At 58.6% G+C, this 23,125-nt stretch overlaps 2 protein-coding genes across 4 annotated transcripts in view; both read left to right on the forward strand.

Moving 5' to 3' along the window:
• The window catches only part of FLNC (filamin C), a 41,242-nt gene extending 28,565 nt beyond the window's left edge, over positions 1-12,677 (forward strand). For both annotated transcript variants that reach the window (XM_065681011.1, XM_065680939.1), the window contains 13 exons: positions 823-984; positions 1,444-1,647; positions 2,441-2,593; positions 2,677-2,799; positions 4,367-4,609; positions 5,932-6,201; positions 7,253-7,390; positions 7,480-7,595; positions 8,031-8,160; positions 8,949-9,125; positions 10,308-10,526; positions 11,429-11,641; positions 12,440-12,677. In XM_065681011.1, the coding sequence (XP_065537083.1) occupies positions 823-984; positions 1,444-1,647; positions 2,441-2,593; positions 2,677-2,799; positions 4,367-4,609; positions 5,932-6,201; positions 7,253-7,390; positions 7,480-7,595; positions 8,031-8,160; positions 8,949-9,125; positions 10,308-10,526; positions 11,429-11,641; positions 12,440-12,627 (2,336 nt within the window). In that variant the 3' untranslated portion in view covers positions 12,628-12,677. The remainder of the gene's footprint in view (positions 1-822; positions 985-1,443; positions 1,648-2,440; positions 2,594-2,676; positions 2,800-4,366; positions 4,610-5,931; positions 6,202-7,252; positions 7,391-7,479; positions 7,596-8,030; positions 8,161-8,948; positions 9,126-10,307; positions 10,527-11,428; positions 11,642-12,439) is intronic.
• The window catches only part of TMBIM4 (transmembrane BAX inhibitor motif containing 4), a 42,714-nt gene continuing 21,818 nt past the window's right edge, over positions 2,230-23,125 (forward strand). The window contains exon 1 of one of the 2 annotated variants that reach the window (XM_065681729.1): positions 2,230-2,237. In XM_065681729.1, the coding sequence (XP_065537801.1) occupies positions 2,234-2,237 (4 nt within the window). In that variant the 5' untranslated portion in view covers positions 2,230-2,233. Of the gene's footprint in view, positions 2,238-9,324; positions 9,333-23,125 lie in introns of those variants that run through there. The other variant, XM_065681633.1, reaches the window with a different exon arrangement.

Consider the following 23,125-nt stretch of genomic DNA (forward strand, 5'->3'; position numbering starts at 1 on the left):
CCTGGGGGCTCTGTGTGGTCGTGGGGACACCTGCAGGGTCATGGGGACCGTGGTCATGGCTGGAATCAGATGGCATGGCCATGGCGAGGATGGGATGGTGGCCGTGGCCAAGTGGGATGGTGGCCAAGGCCATGTGTTGGCTGTGGCCACCATAAAGGCAGCCCCTTCACTGCCAAGATCACTGGTGAGGAAGGACCAGCCGTGGTCCTGGGGATTCCGAGGTCCTTTGGGAGCTTAGTATGGCCGTGGGGACCCCTGTGTGGTTATGGGGACCTACCACATAGATGTGGTGTCCCTGTCCTTCCCTGGCCACCAGAGCACCACCACATGGCCATAAGGACTTCATGGGGCTTTGGAGGTCCTACCAAGGTCCTTGGGACTTCTGTATGGTTATGTGTTCCCTGTGTGGTTATGGGGACATCTACGTGGTCATGGGGACCCCTGCATGGCCATTGGGACCCCATCAAAAAACTGTGGTGCCCCTGTCCACCCCTGGCCACCAGGACACTATCATATGGACATGGGGACCTCACTGGGTCTTGGGGATCCTACTGAGGTCCTTGGCACCTCCATAGGGCCATGGGGACGCCTGCGTGGTCATGGAGATGACTGTGTGCCCATGGGGACACCTGCAGTGTTGTGGGGACCTACCACACAGCCATGGTGTCCCTGTCCATCCCTGGCCACCAGGACCTTATGACATGGCCATAGGGACATCACTGGTCCTTGGGGACATCATCCCATGGCCACGGGTATCTTGTTGGCCCTCGGGGACCCCATCCCATGGCCATGTGGATGGCCCCACTGACAGCAGCTCCCCAGGGGACGACTCCATGCGGACGTCCCAGCTCAACGTGGGCACCTCCACGGACGTGTCCCTGAAGATCACGGAGACGGACCTGAGCCTCCTGACGGCCAGCATCAGAGCCCCATCCGGCACCGAGGAGCCCTGCCTGCTCAAGAGGCTGCCCAACCGCCACATCGGTGCGCGCGACGCGGGATGTGGGACGGGGGATATGGGGATGGGGGATATGGGGACATGGCACATGGACCTATGGGGATATGGAGATTGGGGATATGGGGACATGGGGAACATGGGACGTGGGGATATGGGGACATGGAACATGGGGATATGGGGAACGTGGGACATGGGGATATGGGGACATTGGACATGGGGATATGGGGAACATGGGACATAGGGATATGGGGACAGAACTGGGACACAGAGCACGGGGTGGTGGGTGCACAGGCATGGGGATGTGGGACAGGGGACAACAGGGCAGTAGGTCACATGGATGGGTAGCTCTGGGGTATTGGATGCCCAGGGCTTAGTGGCCATGGGTCAGGGTATGGGGGTGGTGGCCAGGGCCTGGAGATGGCCAGAGGCTGGAGGTGGAGGCCATGGGCAGATGGAGGTGTCTGATGGTGTTGCCCCCCCCCCAGGTATCTCCTTCACGCCCAAGGAGGTGGGTGAGCACGTGGTGAGCGTGAAGAAGAGCGGGCAGCACGTCACCAACAGCCCCTTCAAGATCCTGGTGGGGCAGTCGGAGATCGGGGACGCCAGCAGGGTGAAGGTGTGGGGCAAGGGGCTGGTGGAAGGGCACACCTTCGAGGTGGCCGAGTTCATCGTGGACACACGCAGTGCCGGTGAGACCATGATCCGTGGGGCCATGGGCTGGGGGGACTGTGGGGTGGTCAGTGCCATGGGGTGGTTGTGGTGGGACGGAGTGGTGGCCATGGCCAGGATGGGATGGAAGCCATATTCATGGCTGGGATGAAATGGGGATCACGGTCATGGCCAAGATGGGATGGTGGCCGTGGTCATGTGCTGGCTGTGGTCAACATAAGGATGGGGTGGTGGCCACAGTTATGGCTGTGGTGTGCCACAGTGAGGATGGGATGGAGACCATGGTCATGGCTGGCATAAGATGGTGACCAATGGCCATGGCTAGGCTTGGATGATGGCTTTAGTTGTGATTGGATGAGATGGTGGGCATAGCCAGGGTGGGATGACGATCATGTCTGGGATGAGATGGTGGCTATGGCCACAGCTGAAATAGGATGGAGACTTGGCCAAGGCCAGGATGGGATGGTGGCCATGGTTACTTGGGTCTAGTACTGGTCATGGCCAATGTGAGATGGTGTCTGAGGCAGAAGGTGAATGGTGGCCATGGTGGTGGCATGGCCAAGGCCCAGATGAGGTGGTGACGAAGGCCAGCACGGGGTGGTGGCCATGATATGGCTATGGACAGGAAGGGGTGGTGGCCATGGTGTAGCCATAACCTAGAGGGTGATGCTGTGGTGACCATGGCTGTGGTATGGCCATGGTCAGGATGAGATGGGATGGAATAGGATGAGGATGGTGGCCATGGCGTAACCATGGCCGGGATGGTGACACCATATGTGGGACACCACTGATCATGTCCCCGTGGTTCCCCAGGCTATGGCGGGCTGGGCCTGTCCATTGAGGGCCCCAGCAAGGTGGACATCAACTGCGAGGACATGGAGGACGGGACCTGCAAGGTCACCTATTGCCCCACTGAGCCCGGCAACTACATCATCAACATCAAGTTCGCTGACAAGCATGTCCCAGGTGGGGACATGGGGGGGACGCTGGGGGCTGGGCATGTGGGGCCCCTCCTGGTGGCCATGTCCTGAGGTGCCCCTGACCTGCAGGGAGCCCCTTCACGGTGAAGGTGACGGGTGAGGGCCGCATGAAGGAGAGCATCACGCGCCGGCGGCAGGCGCCCTCCATTGCCACCATCGGTAGCACCTGTGACCTCAACCTCAAGATCCCAGGTAGGGAATGGCCCCGTCCTCTTCCTCCTCCTCCTCACCCTCTGTAGGGATGAACACAGGGACCCATCCTGGCCACTCCAGCTGATTTCCACCTTCTTGTTCCTTCTCTCACCATCTGCTCGTGCCTCCATCTGTTGGTGGATCTGTTCATGTGTGGCTGCTTGTGCTGGTGATGATCCGTGTGTCCATCCATCACTGTCTCCATCCATCCCTGTGCCCATCCACCCAATATCTGTTCACCCATGTGACCATCCCTCCTTACATCCAAACCTGTGTCCATCCAACCCCATGTCTATCCATCCCTGCACCTCTCCACCCCTATATCTATACCCATGTCCATCGTGTGTCCATCCATGTCTCCATCCTTGTGTCTACCCATCCCTGCATCCTGCATCCATCCCTGCATTCAACCCTGTCTCTCTCCATCCCTGTTTTCATTCATCCTTGCATCCTTCCACCCCTTTATCCACCCCCACATCCATCCCTGTGTCCATCCTTGTGTCTCTATCCATATGTCCCTCCATGCCTCCATCCATACCTCTATCCCTTCATGTCTTCATCGCCATCTCCATCGTTGTCTCCATTCATCCCTGTCTCCATCCACATCTCCCTCACCTGTCTCCATCCCTATGTCCCTGACATCTCTATCCCTCCATGTCTTCACCCCTCCATATCTCCATCCCTCCACGTCTCCTTTCCCGTCTCTATCCCCATCTCCATCCTCTTCTACATCCTTGTCTCCATCCATCCATGTCTCCATCCCTTGATATCTCCATCCCCATGTCCATCCCTGTTTCCATCCTTGTCGTCATCTCTCCATGACTCCATCCCTCCCCATCTCCATCCCTCCCTCCCTCCCTCATCCCTCCCCATCTCCATCCCTCCCTCCCTCCCTCATCCCTCCCCATCTCCATCCCTCCCTCCCTCCCTCATCCCTCCCCATCTCCATCCCTCCTTCCTTCCGTCATCCCTCCCCATCTCCATCCCTCCCTCCCTCCATCATCCCTCCCCATCTCCATCCCTCCTTCCTTCCATCATCCCTCCCCATCTCCATCCCTCCTTCCTTCCATCATCCCTCCCCATCTCCATCCCTCCTTCCTTCCATCATCCCTCCCCATCTCCATCCCTCCTTCCTTCCATCATCCCTCCCCATCTCCATCCCTCCCTCCCTCCATCATCCCTCCCCATCTCCATCCCTCCCTCCCTCCATCATCCCTCCCCATCTCCATCCCTCCTTCCTTCCATCATCCCTCCCCATCTCCATCCCTCCTTCCTTCCATCATCCCTCCCCATCTCCATCCCTCCTTCCTTCCATCATCCCTCCCCATCTCCATCCCTCCTTCCTTCCATCATCCCTCCCCATCTCCATCCCTCCTTCCTTCCATCATCCCTCCCCATCTCCATCCCTCCTTCCTTCCATCATCCCTCCCCATCTCCATCCCTCCTTCCTTCCATCATCCCTCCCCATCTCCATTCTCCCTCCCTCCCTCATCCCTCCCCATCTCCATCCTCCCTCCCTCCATCCCCACGTCCGTGTCCCTGTGCCCCATCGCTGTCCCCGTGGCAGGGAGCTGGTTCCAGATGGTGTCCGCGCAGGAGCGGCTGTCGCGCAGCTTCACGCGCAGCAGCCACACGTACACGCGCACGGAGCGCACCGAGATCAGCAAGACCCGGGGCGGGGAGACCACGCGAGAGGTGCGCGTCGAGGAGTCCACGCGCGTCGGCGCCGACCCCTTCCCGACGGCGTTCCCGAGCTTCCTGCCCCGCGATGGCCTCGGCCCCTTCAGCACCATCACCCGCAGCCAGGACGGTGCGTGCGGGGGGGCACCGGGGCACTGGGGGCTTGCGCAAGGGACCAGGGCTGGGTGCAGCAGAGCACCCTTGCACGGGGGCCGTGTGTGCTCACAGGGGACCCCGTGTCCTTGCACAAGGGCTGGGTGCTCACACCAGGGGCCAGCACCCCCCTGGTGCCTGGTATTGGGGTGCCAGGGTGACATGGTGCTGAAATGTCAGGGTGCCCTGGCACCATGGTCATGGGGAAATGAGGTGCCAGGGCAATGGGGTGGTGTCTGCCCTGGTGTCAGGGTGCCGTGGCACTGTGCTTGCCGTGTGATGGGGTGCCCGAACACTGGGGTGGTGAGGTGCATGGTGATGGGGTTCTGGGGTGCCCTTGGTGCCCTGGTGTCAGGGTATCCTGGCACTGGTGTTGCTGTGCCCTGGGGTGCCCCAGTACTGTGGTGGTGGGTGCTGGGTTGTCCCACTACTGGCATGATGGGGTGGCATGCTGATGGAGTGCTGGGGTACCACTGGTGCCCTAGTGTCAGGGTGTCCTGGCACTGGTGTTGCTGTGCACTGGGATGGCCCAGCGCCACGGTGATGGGTTGATGGGGTGCCGAGGTGCTCTGGTGTTGGGTGCCCCAGTACTGCAGTGATGAGGTGATAGGGTGCCGAGGTGCACTGGTGTTGGGTGCTCTGGCACTGCAGTGATGGGGTGATGGGGTGCCGAGGTGCCCTGGTGTTGGGTGCCCCGACACTACAGTGATGGGGTGAGGGGGTGCCGAGGTGCCCTGGTGTTGGGTGCCCCGACACTGCAGTGATGGGGTGATGGGGTGCCGAGGTGCGCTGGTGTTGGGTGCCCCGGCACTGCAGTGATGGGGTGCCGAGGTGCCCTGGTGTTGGGTGCCCCGGCACTGCAGTGATGGGGTGCCGAGGTGCCCTGGTGTTGGGTGCCCCAGCACTGCAGTGATGGGGTGATGGGGTGCCGAGGTGCACTGGTGTTGGGTGCCCTGGCACTGCAGTGATGGGGTGATGGGGTGCCGAGGTGCCCTGGTGTTGGGTGCCCCGGCACTGCAGTGATGGTGTGATGGGGTGCCGAGGTGCCCTGGTGTTGGGTGCCCTGGCACTGCAGTGATGGGGTGATGGGGTGCCGAGGTGCCCTGGTGTTGGGTGCCCCGGCACTGCAGTGATGGTGTGATGGGGTGCCGAGGTGCACTGGTGTTGGGTGCCCTGGCACTGCAGTGATGGGGTGGTGGGGTGCCACTGGCGCCCTGGTGTTGGGTGCCCTGGCACTGCAGTGATGGGGTGATGGGGTGCCAGTGGTGCCCTGGTGACGCTCTGTGTGTCCCCCCGCAGGCGAGGGCTCCCCGCAGGAGCTCTGTGCGCACGTGCTGAGCCCCTCGGGGCAGCGCTTCGAGGCCGAGGTGGTGGCGGGCGCCGCCGGGGTCTACAGCGTGCGCTTCGTGCCGCAGGAGATGGGCCCGCACACCGTGAGCGTCAAGTATCGCGGGCAGCACGTGCCCGGCAGCCCCTTCCAGTTCACCGTGGGGCCGCTGGGCGAGGGTGGTGCGCACAAGGTGCGGGCGGGGGGCACCGGCCTCCAGCGCGGCGTCGCCGGGGTGCCAGGTATGGGGGGTACGGGAGTACGGGGGAGATGGGGGGTATAGGGAGAGATAAGGGCTGGGGGGATATGGACGCAATGGGGGGAGATGGGGAGTATTGGAGGTATGGGGGAATATGGGTGATATGGGCAGAGATGGGTGCTGGGGAGTATGGCAGTTATGGGGGGTATAGGGGAAGATGGGAGGTGTGGAAGGGATACGGGTTCTTGGGGGGATATGGGTGATATGGGCAGAGATGGGTGCTGGGGAGTACGGCAGTTATGGGGGGTATGGGGGAAGATGGGAGGTGTGGAAGGGATACGGGTTCTTGGGGGGATATGGGTGCTATGGAAAGAGATGGATGCTGGGGAGGAATAGGGGTGATAGGAGGGTATGGTGGGAAATGGGGGGTATGAGAGAGATGGGGATATGGGGACACAGGGCACAGGCATATGGGACATGGGGGTATGGGAACAGGCTGCCCAGGGGGGTTGTGGAGTCTCCTACACTGGAGATATTCAAGGCCCGCCTGGACAAGTTCCTGTGTGATGTACTGTAGGTTACCCTGCTCTTGCAGGGGGGTTGGACTAGATGATCTTTTTAGGTCCCTTCCAACCCTTGGGATTCTGTGATTCTGTGATAGGGGGTATGAGCTATGAGGGGGGAAGACTGGGTGTGAGGGCAATGGGGAATATGGGTGCTATGGGGTGAGATGGATGATATAGAGGAGATAGAGGGTATGGGCAGATGGGGGAGTATGGGAGGAGACAGGTATGGGGGGGACAGGAGGAGATGGATGCAATGGGCAGATATGGAGGAAATGGGGGAGATGGATACAACGGGGTCATTTGGGTGCTATGGAGGGGTTATGGGTGCAATGGGAGATACATGGGTGCAGCGGGGGTTATATGGGCGCAGTGAGCGGATATGGATGCAACGGAGGGCTTATGGGTGCAATGGGGGGATGAGGGTGCAATGAGGGTTATACGGGTGCTTATGGGGGTGCTATGTGTGCGCTGGTGGGATGCGGTGCAGGGGGCCGGGGGACCCCCTCATCACCCCCATGTGCCCCCCAGCTGAGTTCAGCATCTGGACACGGGAGGCGGGCGCCGGGGGCCTCTCCATCGCCGTCGAAGGGCCCAGCAAGGCCGAGATCTCCTTTGAGGACCGCAAGGACGGGTCCTGCGGCGTCTCCTACCTTGTGCAGGAGCCGGGTACGGGCATAGGGACCCCCTGTCCCCCCCCAACCCCTGGCTGCTTGGAGCCCCCCAGAGCCAGGGTGACCCCTGTTTGTGCCCCCCAGGTGACTACGAGGTCTCCATCAAGTTCAATGAGGAGCACATCCCCGACAGCCCCTTCGTGGTGCCGGTGGCATCGCACTCGGACGATGCCCGGCGCCTCACTGTCACCAGCCTGCAGGTACATGGGCACCCCCAGCATCACCCCCCCCATGGGCATCCCGGTGTCACCCCCATCCCATGTCACACTGAGCCCATGGGGTGCCGAGGCAGAGCCAGGTCAGACCTGGGGCACCCTGTGTCTGTATGGGACACTTAGGATGCCCTAATGGCACCCTTGGTGCCACTTCTGAGCCCACACAGCACCTTGGGACCCCCCATCCCACCCCTGATGGCTCCTCTGGGTGTCACCCTCTAGCACCGCTGTGGCACCCTTGGGACCTCTCCATCCCTTCCCTGACGCCATCTCTGTGCTCTGTGTCACCTCTGGGTGTCCCCTCTGTCACCCCCATGTCACCCCTGGGGCACCCTTGATGCCGCCTCCATCCTCTCCCTGTCGCCCTTGGGACCCCTCCACCCTGGTGCCACCCGGGTGTCCCCCGCTGTGTCCCCGCAGGAGGAGGTGACGGTGAACCAGCCGGCGTCCTTCGCGGTGCAGCTCAATGGGGCGCGCGGGGTCATCGACGCCAAAGTGCACACCCCGGGGGGCACGGTGCAGGAGTGCTGCGTGTGCGAGCTGGACAGCGGTGGGGCACGGGGCATGGGGGACAGCGTGGGGACGGGGGACATGGGAGAGGAGGGGGGACAGTGCGGGACATGGGGGGGGAATACGGGATATGGGACATGGGGACATTGGACATGAGGGGGGATACGGGATATGGGACATGGGACATGAGGGGGGATATGGGGTATGGAACATGGGACGTGGGGACATGAGGGGGGATATGGGATATGAGACATGGGACATGAGGGGGGATATGGGACATGGGACATGATGGGGGATATGGGATATGAGACATGAGGGGGGATATGGGACATGGGACATGAGGGGGGATATGGGGTATGAGATGTGGGACATGGGACATGAGTGGGGATATGGGATATGAGACATAGGACATAAGGGGAGATACAGGACATGGGGACATAGGACATGAGGGGGGATATGGGACATGGGACAGTGCGGGACATGGGGGCAGCGTTGGGGGGATAATGGGATATGAGGAGGTGGGATATGGATGGGAGCATGGGAACAAGGGACATGGGGACGTGCGATATGGAGTGTTGGGACATGGGGATATGGGGGCATCGGGACACAGGGACACGTGGATACAGGACACGGGAATACAGGGACATGGGGCTTGGGCACACAGGAAGCAAGGACACGGGGTGTGGGGACGTGAGGGCACAAGCACAGGGACAGAGGGTGAGGGGGGCCATGGGCACATGGCCACAGGGGTGTGAGGACAGGGGGATGCGGAGCGCGGCGATGCCGATGCACGGGGCCACGGCAGTGTGTGACCCGGTGTCCCCCCAGACAAGTACTCGATCGGGTTCCTGCCGCGCGAGAACGGGGTGCACTCCATCGACCTGCGCTTCAACGGGCGCCACGTGCCCGGGAGCCCCTTCAACATCCGCGTCGGGGAGCAGGGCCAGGCCGGGGACCCCGGCCTCGTCACCGCCTACGGGCCCGGCCTCGAGGGCGGCGTCACGGGTGAGCGCCGCGGTGGCACTGGGGACGTGGCCGCGGTCGTGGTTAACGCCATGGAGGGTGGTGATGGGGACAGGGCTGTGGCCACGGGGTGGTGGCAGTAGGGATGTGGCTGGAGGGGTATAGCTATGGGGTGGTGGCCGTGGTCAATGCCGTGGACATGGAGGGTGGTAATGGGTACGTGGCCATGGCATGGGGTGGTGGCCATGAGAATCATAGCAGCCTTCCAGTACCTGAAGGGGCCTATAGGGATGCTGGAGAGGGACTCTTCGTCAGGGACTGCAGTGACAGGACAAGGGGTAACGGGTTAAAACTGAAACAGGGGAAGTTTAGATTGGATCTAAGGAGGAAATTCTTTCCTGTGAGGGTGGTGAGGCACTGGAATGGGTTGCCCAGGGAGGTTGTGAGTGCTTTATCCCTGGCAGTGTTCAAGGCCAGGTTGGATGAAGCCTTGTGTGGGATGGTTTAGTGTGAGGTGTCCCTGCCCATGGCAGGGGGGTTGGAACCGGATGATCTTGAGGTCCTTTCCAACCCTAACTATTCTATGATTCTATGTGGCCATGCTCATAGGAATGTGGCTCTGAGGTGGTGGCCGTGGCGATGTGGCTGTACGGGTGTAGCTATGTGGTGGTGGCCATAGCCATGGTCATGGTTAATGCTGTGGCCATGGAGGGTGGTGATGGAGATGTGGCCATGCGCATGGGGACATGGCCGTGGTCACAGAGACATGGCTCTGAGGTGGTGGCGATGAGATGTGGCTGTAGGAGTGTAACTATGGGGCGGTGGCAGCAGGGGCATGGCCATGGTATGATGATACGGGCTGGGGTGGTGGCAATGGGGATGTGGCCATGGAAGGTGGCAGTGAGGACACAACCCGGCATCGGGCCATGGCTTGGTGTGATGGCAATGAGGCCACGGCTGGTGTCAATGGGACCACATCTTGGGGTGGTGGCACTGGTGGTCGTGGCCATTGGTGCTGTCAATGGGACCATGTCTTGGGGCGATCGCGCTGTAGGACATGGCCACGTCTGGTGGCAATGGAGCCACATCTTGTGGTGGTGGCACTGGGACCACGTCTTGGGCTGGTGTCAGTGGGGCCACGTCTTGGGCTGGTGTCAGTGGGGCCACGTCTCAGGCTGGGGCCGTGCCCCCATGGCGGTGCCACCCATGGCGCTGTCCCCACAGGGGTGTGCTCCGAGTTCCTGGTGCAAACGGCCAACGCGGGGCCCGGGGCTCTGTCCGTCACCATCGACGGCCCCTCCAAGGTGAAGCTGGACTGCGTGGAGTGCGCCGAGGGGCACCGCGTCACCTACACCCCCATGGCCCCCGGCAACTACCTCATCTCCATCAAGTACGGCGGCCCCCACCACATCGTGGGCAGCCCCTTCAAGGCCAAGGTCACCGGTAGGGACACGGGGGGGGGGACACATGGAGGGTGCCCAGGGTGGTGGGATGGAGGGGGGAGACCCAAGGGTGGTGGGATGGAGGGCCCCAAGGTGATGTGATAGGGAGTCCCCATGGTGACATAATGGGGGGGTCCCCACTGTGACATGCTTGGGGGTCCCCAGGATGATGAGATGGGGGGGGGTCCCAAAGGTGTTGTGACAGGGGGTCCCCAGCATGGTGGGATTGAGGGTCCCTTCCAAAGGTGATGGGATGGAGGACCCCAAGGGTGACATGATGAGGGTCCCCAAGGTGATGTTATGGGGGGTCCCAAGGGTGTTGTGACAGAGGGTCCCCAGGTTGACACAACTGGGGGGGCTCCAAGGTGCCATAATGGGGAGTCCCACGCGATGACACTGGGGAGTCCCTGGGATGACACAATGGGGGGGTTCCCCAAGGTGACATAATGGGGTTCCCCAACGTCCCCATTGTGACATGATGGAGGGGTCCCTAGGGTGACATGATGGAGAACCCCCAAGTTGACATGACAGGGGTGTCCCCATGCAGTCGGGGGGTGTCCTCATAGGGTTTGGGGATGCCCCCATGGGGTTTGGGTATCCCCATAGGGTTTGGGGTTGTCCTCATGGAGTTGGGGGTTGTCCCTATGGAATTTGGGGTGACCCCATGGTATTTGGGAGTATCTCCACGGTGTCCCCATTGGGTTTGGGATGTCCCCATGTTGCTGGGGGTTGTTCCCATGAGGTTTGAGGGTGTCCAACAGGATTTGGGCTGTCCCTATCGTGTTTAGGGTGTCTCCATGGGGTTTGGTGCATCCCCACGGTGTTAGGGCCGTCCCTATGGGACTCGACGGTGTTCCCATTGGGTTTGGGGGTGTCTGATGATGCTGCCCCCCCCCCCCGCAGGCCCGCGTCTCTCGGGGGGTCACAGCCTGCACGAGACCTCCACGGTGCTGGTGGAGACGGTGACGCGGGGGGGGGCAGCGCGGGGCCCCCCCGCCTTCGGGGCGCTCCCCAAGTTCTCGTCGGACGCGGGCAAGGTGGTGGCGAGGGGGCCGGGGCTGGCGACCGCCTTCCTGGGCCAGAAGAACCACTTCACCGTGGACTGCAGCAAGGCCGGTGCGTGAGGGGGTCCTGGGAGGGGAGGGGATGGGGCAAGGGGGGGCAAAGGGGTCCTTGGGGGGGTCTGGAAGGGGATGCGATGGGTCCTGGGGACTCCTTGGGTGGGGGGTCTTGGGGGTCTTAGGAGGGGATATGATGGGTTCAGGAGGGCTCTGGGGGGTCCTGGGTCTGAATGTGGTGAGTCCTTGGGGGGGGGGGGGTCTTAGGAGGGGTGTGATTGGTCCTTGGGGAACTGGAAGGGGTTGGGATGGGTTCTGAGGGGTGCCAGGGGGTCCTGGGAGGGGATGGGGTGGGATTTGGGGGTCCCAGAGAGTCCTGGAAAGGGATGGGATGGGATTTGGGGGTCCCAGAGAGTCCTGGAAGGGGATGGGATTTGGGGGGACCCACGAGGTCTTGGGGTGTTTCTGAGGGATCCAGTGGGATGGGATGGGATGGGTTAGGAGGGTCCCAGGGGATGCTGGGATGGGACGTGATGGGTTGGGAGGGACCCAAGGGCATCCTGGAGCGTTCTGGAAGGCGATGTGGTGGGTCAGGACGGATCCCAAAAGGGTCCTGGGGTGTTCTGGGGGTCCTGGGGGGAGAGGTGATGGGTCATGGGGGTACCAAGGAGGACCTGGGGCATCCTGGGCTGGGATATGATGGATTTTGGGTTAGGGTGGCATGGGCTGGCATGGGTCAGGGTGTCCCAGGGGCAGATGCTGTGCTGTGGTCGGGGTCTCCCTGCTCCAGTGTGGGGAGGGGGGGGGTGTCCCAGCCCCTCCAGGTGATCCTGAGGGCCCGGCTCTGCCCCCCCAGGTACCAACATGCTGATGGTGGGGGTGCATGGCCCCAAGACCCCCTGCGAGGAGGTGTACGTCAAGCACGTGGGCAACCGGATCTACAACGTGACCTACACGGTGAAGGAGAAGGGCGACTACGTCCTGATCCTGCGCTGGGGCGAGGACAACGTCCCCGGCAGCCCCTACCGCGTCACCGTGCCCTGACCCCCGGCACCCAGCGCTCTGTGGGGCACCAATAAAGCACTGGGAGAGTTGGGGGCTGTGGTCATTGGGGGAATGGGGGGATACGGGGTGGGATACTAGGGTCCTGGGGGGGGATATTGGGGTACTAGGGGCATTGGGGGAGTGTGGGGCAGGAGATTGGGGTCCTGAGGGGGGAAACGGGAGTGCTGGGGGGATCCAGGGCAGAATAGGGGTGTCATAGGGTAGGGTACTGGGGTCCTGGGATGTGATATTGGGGTCCTAGAGGGGATTAGGAGGATCTAGGACAAGGTACTGTGGTCCTGGGTGGGATACCGGGGTCCTGGGGGGAGATACTGGGGTGATGGGGGGGGGTCTGGGGCAGGACAGTGGGGTCCTGGTTGGGGATTCTGCTTTAGGATATCACAGTCCAGAGGGATGCTGGGCGGTCTGGGACAGGATGCTGTGGTCCTGGATGGATATGGTGGGCTTCGGGGCAGGATGCTGTGGTCCTGGGATGCTGGAGTGGGATACTGGAGTCCTGAGGGGGGATACTGCAGTGATGGGGTGTTTGGGGCAGGATACTGGGGTCCTGGAGGGGGGGGTGTGTGTGTTCCTACCATAGGATATCACAATCCAGGGGGATCCTGAGAGGTCTGGGGCAGGATGCTGTGGTCCTGAATTGCTAGGGGGGGCATCAGGGTAGGATGCTGGGGTCCAGGAGGGTTACAGGGGGTGTCTGGGACAGGATAGTGGGGTCCGGGGGGGGTCCATGGTAGAAAACCTGGGGTTCAGAAGAGGTCCGGGGAGGGGGGGGACGGACGGGGGGTGGTCTGGGGCAGGACAGAGGGGTCCTGGTTTGGAAGGGAGGGTCCGTGGCAGGATGCCGATGTCCTGGGGTGGGACGGGCCAGGACACTGGGCGCACGGCTGTTCTGGGGTGCTCCGGGGCAGGGCGCTGGGTGCTGGGGTGGGACTGAGCCCGTGCCAGGACCCACTGGGGGGTCCGGATGACACCGAGACCCCCCCCCCCCCTTGACGGGCACCGCATGCGCCCACCGTGGGGGCGGGGCCAGCCCGGCGGGGGGGCGCGGCCATGGGTGTGGGAGGGGCGGTACCCGCCGGAGAGCACCAGGCAGGGGGCGTGGTCATCGCGACGGGGGCGTGGCTCCGAGGGGCAGGGGGCGTGGCCTGCCCCGGTTCCCTGCGGCTGGCGGCGCTGGTGGGTGCCGGGTGAGGGGGCGGGCAGGGGATGGGGACACCGGGACCGGGCTCCTGCCGGGCGGCATCACCCCTGGAGCCCCCTTGGAACCACCCCGGGGGCCTCAGCCCTGCCTGGGAAGCCCCATTTCCCCCCCGTTGAGGTCCTGAACCCCCCGTGGTGTCCTAAGCCCCTCCTCCGGGACCCCAACCCCCCCCCCCGGGACCTCAAACACCCCCAGAGGTCCTAAATACTTTGGGACCCCAAACCCTCCTGGGGACTCCGAAACACCCCCGGGGTCCTAAACCCCACCTGCGGGGTCACCGGCACCCGCGGGGGAGCTCAGCCCGTCCCCATGGACCTCAACCCCCCTTGAGACCCCCAAATCCCCTCTTTGGACCTCAAAATCCCTCCCTGGGGACCCTAATTCCCCCCCCCGGGGGCCTCAGACCCTCCCGGCGGTGCTGATGGGGGTTGAGGCTCCCCTGACTCTGGGTCAGCGGCGCTGGAATAGGAAGGGCCGCCACGGGGCTGCGTGGTCCTGCCTGGTCCCGGGTGATCCTGAGTGATCCTGAGTGATCCTGCCTGGTCCTGCGTGGTCCTGGCGCTCTCTGACCGCTCCTGCCCATCCCTGCCTCGTCCTTGCCTGCTCCCCGTCCCCTCCTGCCGATCCATGCCCGTTCCATGCCCGCTCCAGGGACACGCGGCCGTTGGCTGGTCCCCCGCAGGAGCTGTCACCGCTGGCGGCCTCCTGTGCTCTGTGGGGCTGCTGGGGATGGGAGATAGGCGGTGGGGCATGGGGGGGGGACCTGCTATGGGGCACAAGGGGACAGGGACATGGATGGGGACATGCTATGGGGCACAGGGTGGGGGAGGAACACACCATGGAGCACAGGGAAGGGACAGGCCATGAGGTGGGGACAAGCGATGAGGCACATGGGGGGGAGAGGGACATGAGTGGGAACCCATTGGGGCACAGGGAGGGCAGGACAAGGACACGCTATGGGGCACAGGAATGTGGGGCAGGGTCACACTGTGGGTCACGGGGGGGGGCTGGACAGGGACACGCTATGCGGGACACCCGCACCCCAGGGAGCAGGGGGCACTGAGGGGGTGAAGGGCACATGCACATGTGGGGGGTCACCCCCACACACACACACGTGTGCAGAGGTGCAGCCGGGTGCACGTGTGAACAAACAGCTCCTCAGCTTGCACGTCCCCACTGCCCCCAGGCCATGTCCCACCGGCCCGTGTCCCCCCCGTCCCCATGGCCGGGTACCCCTTGTCCCTGTCACTGTCTCATGGCCATGCCCCCATTGTCCCCAGTGTCCCCTTGTCCATGTCCCCAGTACCCCCCAGCCATTTCCCTCTGCCCCATGGCCATGTCCCCATTGTCCCCATGGCCATGCCCCGGTGTCCCCATGTCCCCACGTGCCTGCGTCTGTCCCCCACCTCCTGCCCCCCGCAGGTGCCCCGAGGGCCAGAGCCCCTTCAGCGTCTCCCCCTGCTTCGACAACTCCATTGACTTTGCTGACCCCAGCCACGAGGGGACCCTGGGCCAGGTACGGGGGGGCACACGGGGGTTTGGGGGAGCCACCGTGTGCGGTGTCATGGACCCTGCCCCTGTCCCTCCCCAGGACAGCACCATTGGCCTCAAAGCCCTCCATCCTCTTCATCATGGCCTCCACCATCATCTTCCTCTTCCCCTTCCTGAAACAGACCTGGGAGTACCTGAGCCCCCCCGGGCTGGATGAGACCCTGTTGCTTGTTCAAGAAAGACGAGGGGCGCACAGTGAGGAATAAAGCGAGAGAAGATCTTGTTGTGTGGGCAAGGTCTGCCCCTCATCGCACATCCCCATACCTGCCTTACTTACGTGGACCTCACTGCTGCCCACGTAAATCCTCAGCTCAGTGTCGACATCCCAGCTCAGATTCCTGTCTGTTGGATTGCTCTTTAAAGGAACGTACATCCGCAGGGGGCTGATTTGTGACCTCGGAAGGGTTACTAAATCCTTAACCTCGCTTCTGCGTTGTTAGTGGCTCACGTGTGATTCCCCACCCGCAGTCATTGCCTTGGCAGGATCTTCGGGTCAGTTCTTGTTTCAGTGCCATAAGAGACCTTTACTAAAAAAACAATCCCAAACCCCAAACGAACCCCCAAACAAATACAAAAAACCAAGGGGAAAAATCCTCCAGGTCTTCCTTCCTCCCTTGCTCCCATTCTTCAGCTGGAACGAGTCTTTTTTCACACCTTAAGGCTGCCTGTTTTCAGTTCCAGCACTTGATGGAAGGCCTTTACTTTGAGTAGGTCGGGGATGGAGTTGACATTCCTTCTAGCATCTTCCTGAAGTTTCGCCTAATACTGTCTCCAAATTCGACCTGGATTGTTCTTCCTACCCTGTTGCACACATCTGCTCGTTGCTGAATGGTTTCTCTCCTTCCTGGGATGACCCCCTTCTGGTGAATTACCTCCTTGTCCCTTATTCTGTGAACTGACTTGCTTTTCCGCTTTCCTGCCTACCTGGAAACTGCTCGTTTGGCTCACAATGCTCCTAGGTAAATGTCACTCTATTTATTTGGGGTATGGGGATGGTATGACTGTAATACGTATAGATGCCTGTAGGAGACGTGACCTAGCGTGACATTTTGACTAAGCGGCTAAAGAGATGCCATTGTCGGGCATTAAAAGGTGGGCCCAAGATGAAAACTGCGAATCTGCTCAATACACCCATTCCTAAGGGAACCAGTGAGTTCCTGTGAGTTCAACCACGACAAGTGCAAGGTCCTACACCTGGGTTGGAGCAATCGCAGGCACAGCTACAGACTGGGCAGAGAAGAGATTCAGAGCGGCCCTGCAGAGAAGGACTTGGGGGTGTTGGTCAATGAGAAAATGAACATGAGCCGGCTGCAGTGTGCGCTCGCAGCCCAGAAAGCCAACTGTATCCTGGGCTGCATCAAAAGCAGCGTGACCAGCAGGTCGAAGGAGGTGATCCTGCCCCTCTGCTCTGCTCTTGTGAGACCTCACCTGGAGCATTGTGTGCAGTTCTGGTGTCCTCAACATAAAAAGGACATGGAACTGCTGGAACAAGTCCAGAGGAGGCCACGAGGATGATCAGGGGCTGGAGCACCTCCCGTATGAAGACAGGCTGAGGAAGTTGGGGCTGTTCAGCCTGGAGAAGAGAAGGCTGCGTGGAGACCTCATAGCAGCCTTCCAGTACCTGAAGGGGGCCTATAGGGATGCTGGGGAGGGACTCTTCGTCAGGGACTGTAGTGACAGGACAAGGGGTAACGGGTTAAAACTGAAACAGGGGAAGTTTAGATTGGATCTAAGGAGGAAATTCTTTCCTGTTAGGGTGGTGAGGCACTGGAATGGGTTGCCCAGGGAGGTTGTGAGTGCTCCATCCCTGGCAGTGTTCAAGGCCAGGTTGGACGAAGCCTTGTGTGGGACGGTTTAGTGTGAGGTGTCCCTGCCCATGGCAGGGGGGTTGGAACTGGATGATCTTGAGGTCCTTTCCAACCCTAACTATTCTATGATTCTATGATTTAATAGACAGGCAATTGTATTGTAATTAGGCCATGCCTTTATGAAATGACATTAAATAATCTCCAGTGAATAATTTCGTTTTAAAAAGGGCTATTTGTATGTCTGTTTCTTAGCAATAACTCTGAAGTTTCTAGAAAGCTGTTGCGAGGGGAGGAAATACTCCTGTGAGGGTCTTTCACCCTTCATCCCATTCTTCCCAGTATTGAAGCAGCTGGAGCCGTGTATAGTCCACCTGCGATGCAAAATCACCTACCATCTTGCCCAGAGGAAACGTTTACTACCCACCAGCACCGGTGGTTAGGACAAGAAGGACCAGAGAGAGGAGCCGGGGTGCTGGAGGAGGATGGGTTCAGCAGACAGCACTGGCATTAGACCCTGCTCTGTTCTGCACTGAGGTTCAGCAGCCCTGGTCCGGGGAACCCACCCCGTTCTGTGGCTGTGCCTGGCTGTGCTGCCGATGGAGCAGCGGCTCTTGCCTGGGGGACCAGCCACGGGTCAGAGCCCGGCTGATCTGAGCAACAGGGACCCAAGTGGGGTCTGCTCAGGTGCGACATCAGTCCAGGTGGTGGTCTGTCCATAGGCACCCCTTGCCTCTTCAGGGCACCATCTAGGACATCTGGCCTTGCCTTGCTCTCCTACCTGCCTGCTGCATGACAAGATGCAGGGTTTGCAGGATGCTGACCTGGGAGACCTACTGAGATCACCCACCACTGGAAAAGAGGGCCAGCTTTGAGATGCTGCCATCGCATTAACACCGCACAGCATCACTGCACAGCATCACTCCATCCTACTTTCTCTGCCTCCCAGATGCATTCTGCAAACTGTGCTGAGCAGCGGCATTACCCATACCTCTAAAACAGCAATGGCATGCATGGAGCGTACTACCATTCCTTCCCATCATGAGTCCCGTACAGCAAGAGTTGGTATATGTGGATGCAAACTAGACCCTTGTTTCTCATCCTAGCCATGGCAGAGGACACAGCTAAGGCTGCAGTTCTCTACACTCTAGCACTGCACTGAGGCATAGCTTAAAGCAGCAGCGGGGAGCGGGACTGCCCCTTTCTCAGACTTCAGACCCCTTCCACCCGCTTTCTTCTCCAAACACCAGCTTCACCTGCACCTAAATCGGGCCAAGGCGACATGAACAGATGGACACTGCAGCATCACAACCACTGTTGTCATCACTATCAAGCGCAGCAGATGTACCAAAAATACACCAGAGTGCATTGAAACTGTATAAATTCACCATTTCCTCCACTTTCCGGTGCACAAGGAGCTGATGCCATTTGGTGTCCATTCACTGCCTATGAGAATCTTGCTCTAATGCTGCAGCCAAGTAAAAAAAAGGTTGCAGCTCTCGTGGCTATCGGGAAGCAGGGTCTTTTGGGGGCTAGGCTGGAGAAACGGCCCATTCCCAGTCCCCTTTCTGTGGCGATTTTGCTGCTGATCCTTACACTGTTTTCTGTTTGTGTCCAGTCACAGGAATGTGAATTCAAACCCAGTGCGCCCAGGAGGGATGCTCTTCGCTCACTTGCCTGCTTGGGGAGAAGAGAACAGAAAGGTTTGGTGCTTATTGTTTTCTACAGGTAAACTTTGAATGGCAGGAGCCTGAAAGAAGAAATTGCTTGAAAGCCGTCAAAGATCGTGGCAGTGAAACTCAGTGTACAGGAGGATTTTCCAGTGCCTCAAAGAGCAGTTAGATGGGGAGACAGAGTCACTGCGAGCGGGAAGAGCAGGACATCCCAAAGCTGACCTCTGTGCCACTGTGTCTTCACTCAGTGCAAGGGAGCTGCAGGTGTTCAAGAGCCCCAAAAACGGAGCTCTGAGAACCAACTCTTACTCCAACCAAGCTCAAGCTTTTTCCTCCCTTGTGTATTCTCCATCTGAGTTCCTACAGCTTCCAACGTGTTTTCTTCTACCGTTTTGTTGCTTGTTCTACTCCCAAGTTTCTCCCTTCTGTATTTCCTTCTGCCCTTTTAGTGATGCTTTTAATATCTTCCTCCTTCCTTTCTGGTCATGTATGGTCACATAGAAGAAGTCAGGAACTGGACCACTATCTAGCTCAAAGGAGACAGGAAATGTTTCACAGAGTGCTCGAAGGGAATTTACTCAGATCAAGCACATTATCAACACCAAGTAACTCAAATTCATCTTGCACGACTATAGAAAAACATGCATTGTTTGCATTAATGCGTAAAACGTGGGTGCGGGACTTCCAAATGAGATCTGCGCATCACTAAATCAGCCAGGAGAAACCCTTTCACTCCTCAGTAGGCTGATGAGCTGCTGATATTGCTGTTTAGCACAAGGACCCTTCGTTAACAAGTTCTAATGCGTGGTGGCACAAGGAAGAATTGCTCCAAGACCGGGATCCGTTACAAAAGCTATGATGCTGCTGCCACCTGAGGTTTGCTTCTGGAAATACAACCCCTGTGTGGAAGAGATTGCGCAAAACTTGGGGTGTAGATGGAAGAGGGTGATCAAAGCCCTTTAGTGCCTGAATTGCCTCCCCAGTGCAAGGACACTGTCCTCATGGGCATCCCCAAGCTGACACCTTTCCCAACGCTGCGCAAGAGCTGTATAAGCTGTTCTCAGCACATGCTGCTAGCGAGGGCAGTTCTGCTCTCCCCACTGCCCTTACCAGCCTGGGCCTCCTCCTTGACTTATGCTGGCACCAGTGCTTTTGCAGCTTTTGGCTGAGACAAATCAGAGAAATGGCCCAACTAAAACCAAATGGGTTTTAGAGTGCATCTAGAATAACGCCCCTGGACCCGGGTCCCCCGGTACAAGAAGGAATCAGTCAACTGCAGGAGATTCAGCAGAGGGGCAGCACGATAGGCCTGGAGAGCTTGCACTGGGAAAAGAGGCTGGGAGATCAGGGCTTCTTCATCCTGGGAAAGATGCAGCTTCAGGGGACTTTACAGCAGCTTTCCAGTACCTGTGAGGAGGTTGCCAGGAAGGCAGGCAGGCTTTTCCCTGCAGTACGCAGTGAAAGGACAAGAGACAAGTGGCAGAAGCTGAAAAAAGAGGCTCAGACTGGCTATATAATTCATCAGATCGTAGAACGGTTTTGGGTTGGAAGGGATCATTCAGACCATTCAGTCCCAACCCCTGCCACGGGCAGGGACCCCTTCCACTGGAGCAGCTTGCTCCAAGCCCCTGTGTCCAACCTGGCCTTGAGCACTGCCAGGGATGGGGCAGCCACAGCTTCTCTGGGCACCCTGTGCCAGCACCTCAGCACCCTCACAGGGAAGAATTTATTCCTTACATTTCACCTAAACCTACTCTTTTTCAGTTTAAATAATTACCCCTTGTCCTACCCCTGCATGTTCAGGGTCCACAGCCAGGGATAGGGCTGGGGACAGGATCACCTGTATCTTACCTAGGGGAGGGACTGATGGCCCTTGGCTGAGCTCAACTGGGATCCCGTGTTGGAGCACCACGTCACTTCAATGCCTCTCATTCTGCTAAGAGCTCTTCACAACACTGCACAACTGAGTAACACCGAATGAGTAAATGATTACCCAAACATCTGAAACCAAACCATTTTGTAACAGCTGTACCCTATGGAGCAGTCACTTTCTACATACATGTCATAGAACCATAGAATCATAGAATAGTTAGGGTTGGAAAGGACCTCAAGATCATCCAGTTCCAACCCCCCTGCCATGGGCAGGGACACCTCACACTAAACCATCCCACCAAAGGCTTCGTCCAACCTGGCCTTGAACACTGCCAGGGATGGAGCACTCACAACCTCCCTGGGCAACCCATTCCAGTGTCTCACCACCCTCACAGGAAAGAATTTCCTCCTTAGATCCAATCTAAACTTCCCCTGTTTCAGTTTTAACCCGTTACCCCTTGTCCTGTCACTACAGTCCCTGATGAAGAGTCCCTCCTTTCTACTGCTCTGTCCATGTACGCATACTATATATCACAGAGGAAAATGCCATTTCTATGACACACCTTGCTATTCTGCCACCTATAAAACACTGCAGACCTGAATAGTATGCAAACACTGAAAAGCTTTTGCTACTCCTATTGATATATTCAGACTTGTTTGCTAGGACCTTCACTGCAAAAACAGAGGCACTAAGGATGTAGGTACTCTGTATAATACAAAGATTCCACTTCAAAAAGCACAATAGGACATGATAAACTTAACACCCCCCCCCCCCCCCCCAGCATGTTAATTGCTACCCCTCTGGTTTTGAATATAGACTGGGTGTTCACTGAAGGGCTTTGATGTACATTCTGCTCTACATGCCCTCCACCTGAATGGTTTCAGACAATGAAGAGATTGGGTTAGTGTGAACACCAGTGCTAACAGAGTGTTTTACATTGAGTTGTACTGGAGGCTCTCAAAGTCCATTTAATCTCAGGAAAAACCTATTGCTGTTGCAGGTTTCAGTTATTGGCAACAAGGCTTTCTCAACTAATGCTGACAGGGCAAATCCATTTCTAGGGCAGTTCTAAAAGGATTGACAGACACGGAGGTTATGTGCCATCGCACGTCTTGAAAGGGTGCTGAAAATGCTTTTGTTCTGTACATAGCAAGATAATATGATTTTTTGCCTGTCTACCCCCTGCTCCTTCTCTTACATCACAGTAATTAGGATAAATGATCTCCCATTTGACCCTCTTCAGTGCCTGCGGTGCATAAACCCAGCCTATAGGGTAACACAGGTGTTACACTAAATCCCCAGTCCAGCAAAGCACTTAAATGTGTATTTTGAGACCAGACTTAAAGGTGTATTTAAAAAGGAACAGTTCTTAATGGCACTGGTGAATTGTGGCCTGGACAGACTGTCACGGCCATTGCTCGAGGGAGCCATGAGTTAATGTAAACCTTTGGAGAGCAGAACTTCCTCCATGCCTCACGCCTGTAACACAGCTGTACTGCCCAACGCAGCCTGCCCCTGGACTCTGCACACTCAGGTGTTGCTCCATGGGGGCCTCTGCTCACTCACATGTGAGCGTTCCTCCTAACTGCATGTGCAAGGCTCTTCAGGAGCATCATCTGGTGGTACCTACCAAGAACCAGCTTATGTGGGCATTGTCCAGGGTGGAAGGAATGTTAACAGCCCTGCTGCCAACAGCATGGCAAGATGCACAGAGCACTGTGCAGCCACACATGGAAGCCGAAAATCCCAACCATAAATCCAGAACGAATTCTGAAAGCAAAAACACTCTCCAGCAAACATTTTCTCTTTCAGAAGCTGGATACCTTGTAATGTACAAGCAAATAGTTTTAGAAAGTCTGACACAAAATGGAATGGACAGTATTTATTTGTAAATTGAAAATTCTACATTACTTTTTCTTAATATAAACCAGAACAGCCCATTGTCTGAGAAATATCCACCTAACCATGCCAAGTGCAAGGTCCTACACCTGGGTTGGAGCAATCCCAGGCACAGCTACAGACTGGGCAAAGAAGAGATTCAGAGCAGCCCTGCAGAGAAGGACTTGGGGGTGCTGGTCAATGAGAAAATGAACATGAGCCGGCTGCAGTGTGCGCTCGCAGCCCAGAAAGCCAACCGTATCCTGGGCTGCATCAAAAGGAGCGTGACCAGCAGGGCGAAGGAGGTGATCCTGCCCCTCTACTCTGCTCTTGTGAGACCTCACCTGGAGCATTGTGTGCAGTTCTGGTGTCCTCAACATAAAGAGGACATGGAACTGCTGGAACAAGTCCAGAGGAGGCCACGAGGATGATCAGGGGACTGGAGCACCTCCCGTATGAAGACAGGCTGAGGAAGTTGGGGCTGTTCAGCCTGGAG

This window comes from Lathamus discolor, chromosome 1, assembly GCF_037157495.1.
Source record: "Lathamus discolor isolate bLatDis1 chromosome 1, bLatDis1.hap1, whole genome shotgun sequence".
NCBI lineage: Eukaryota > Metazoa > Chordata > Aves > Psittaciformes > Psittacidae > Lathamus > Lathamus discolor.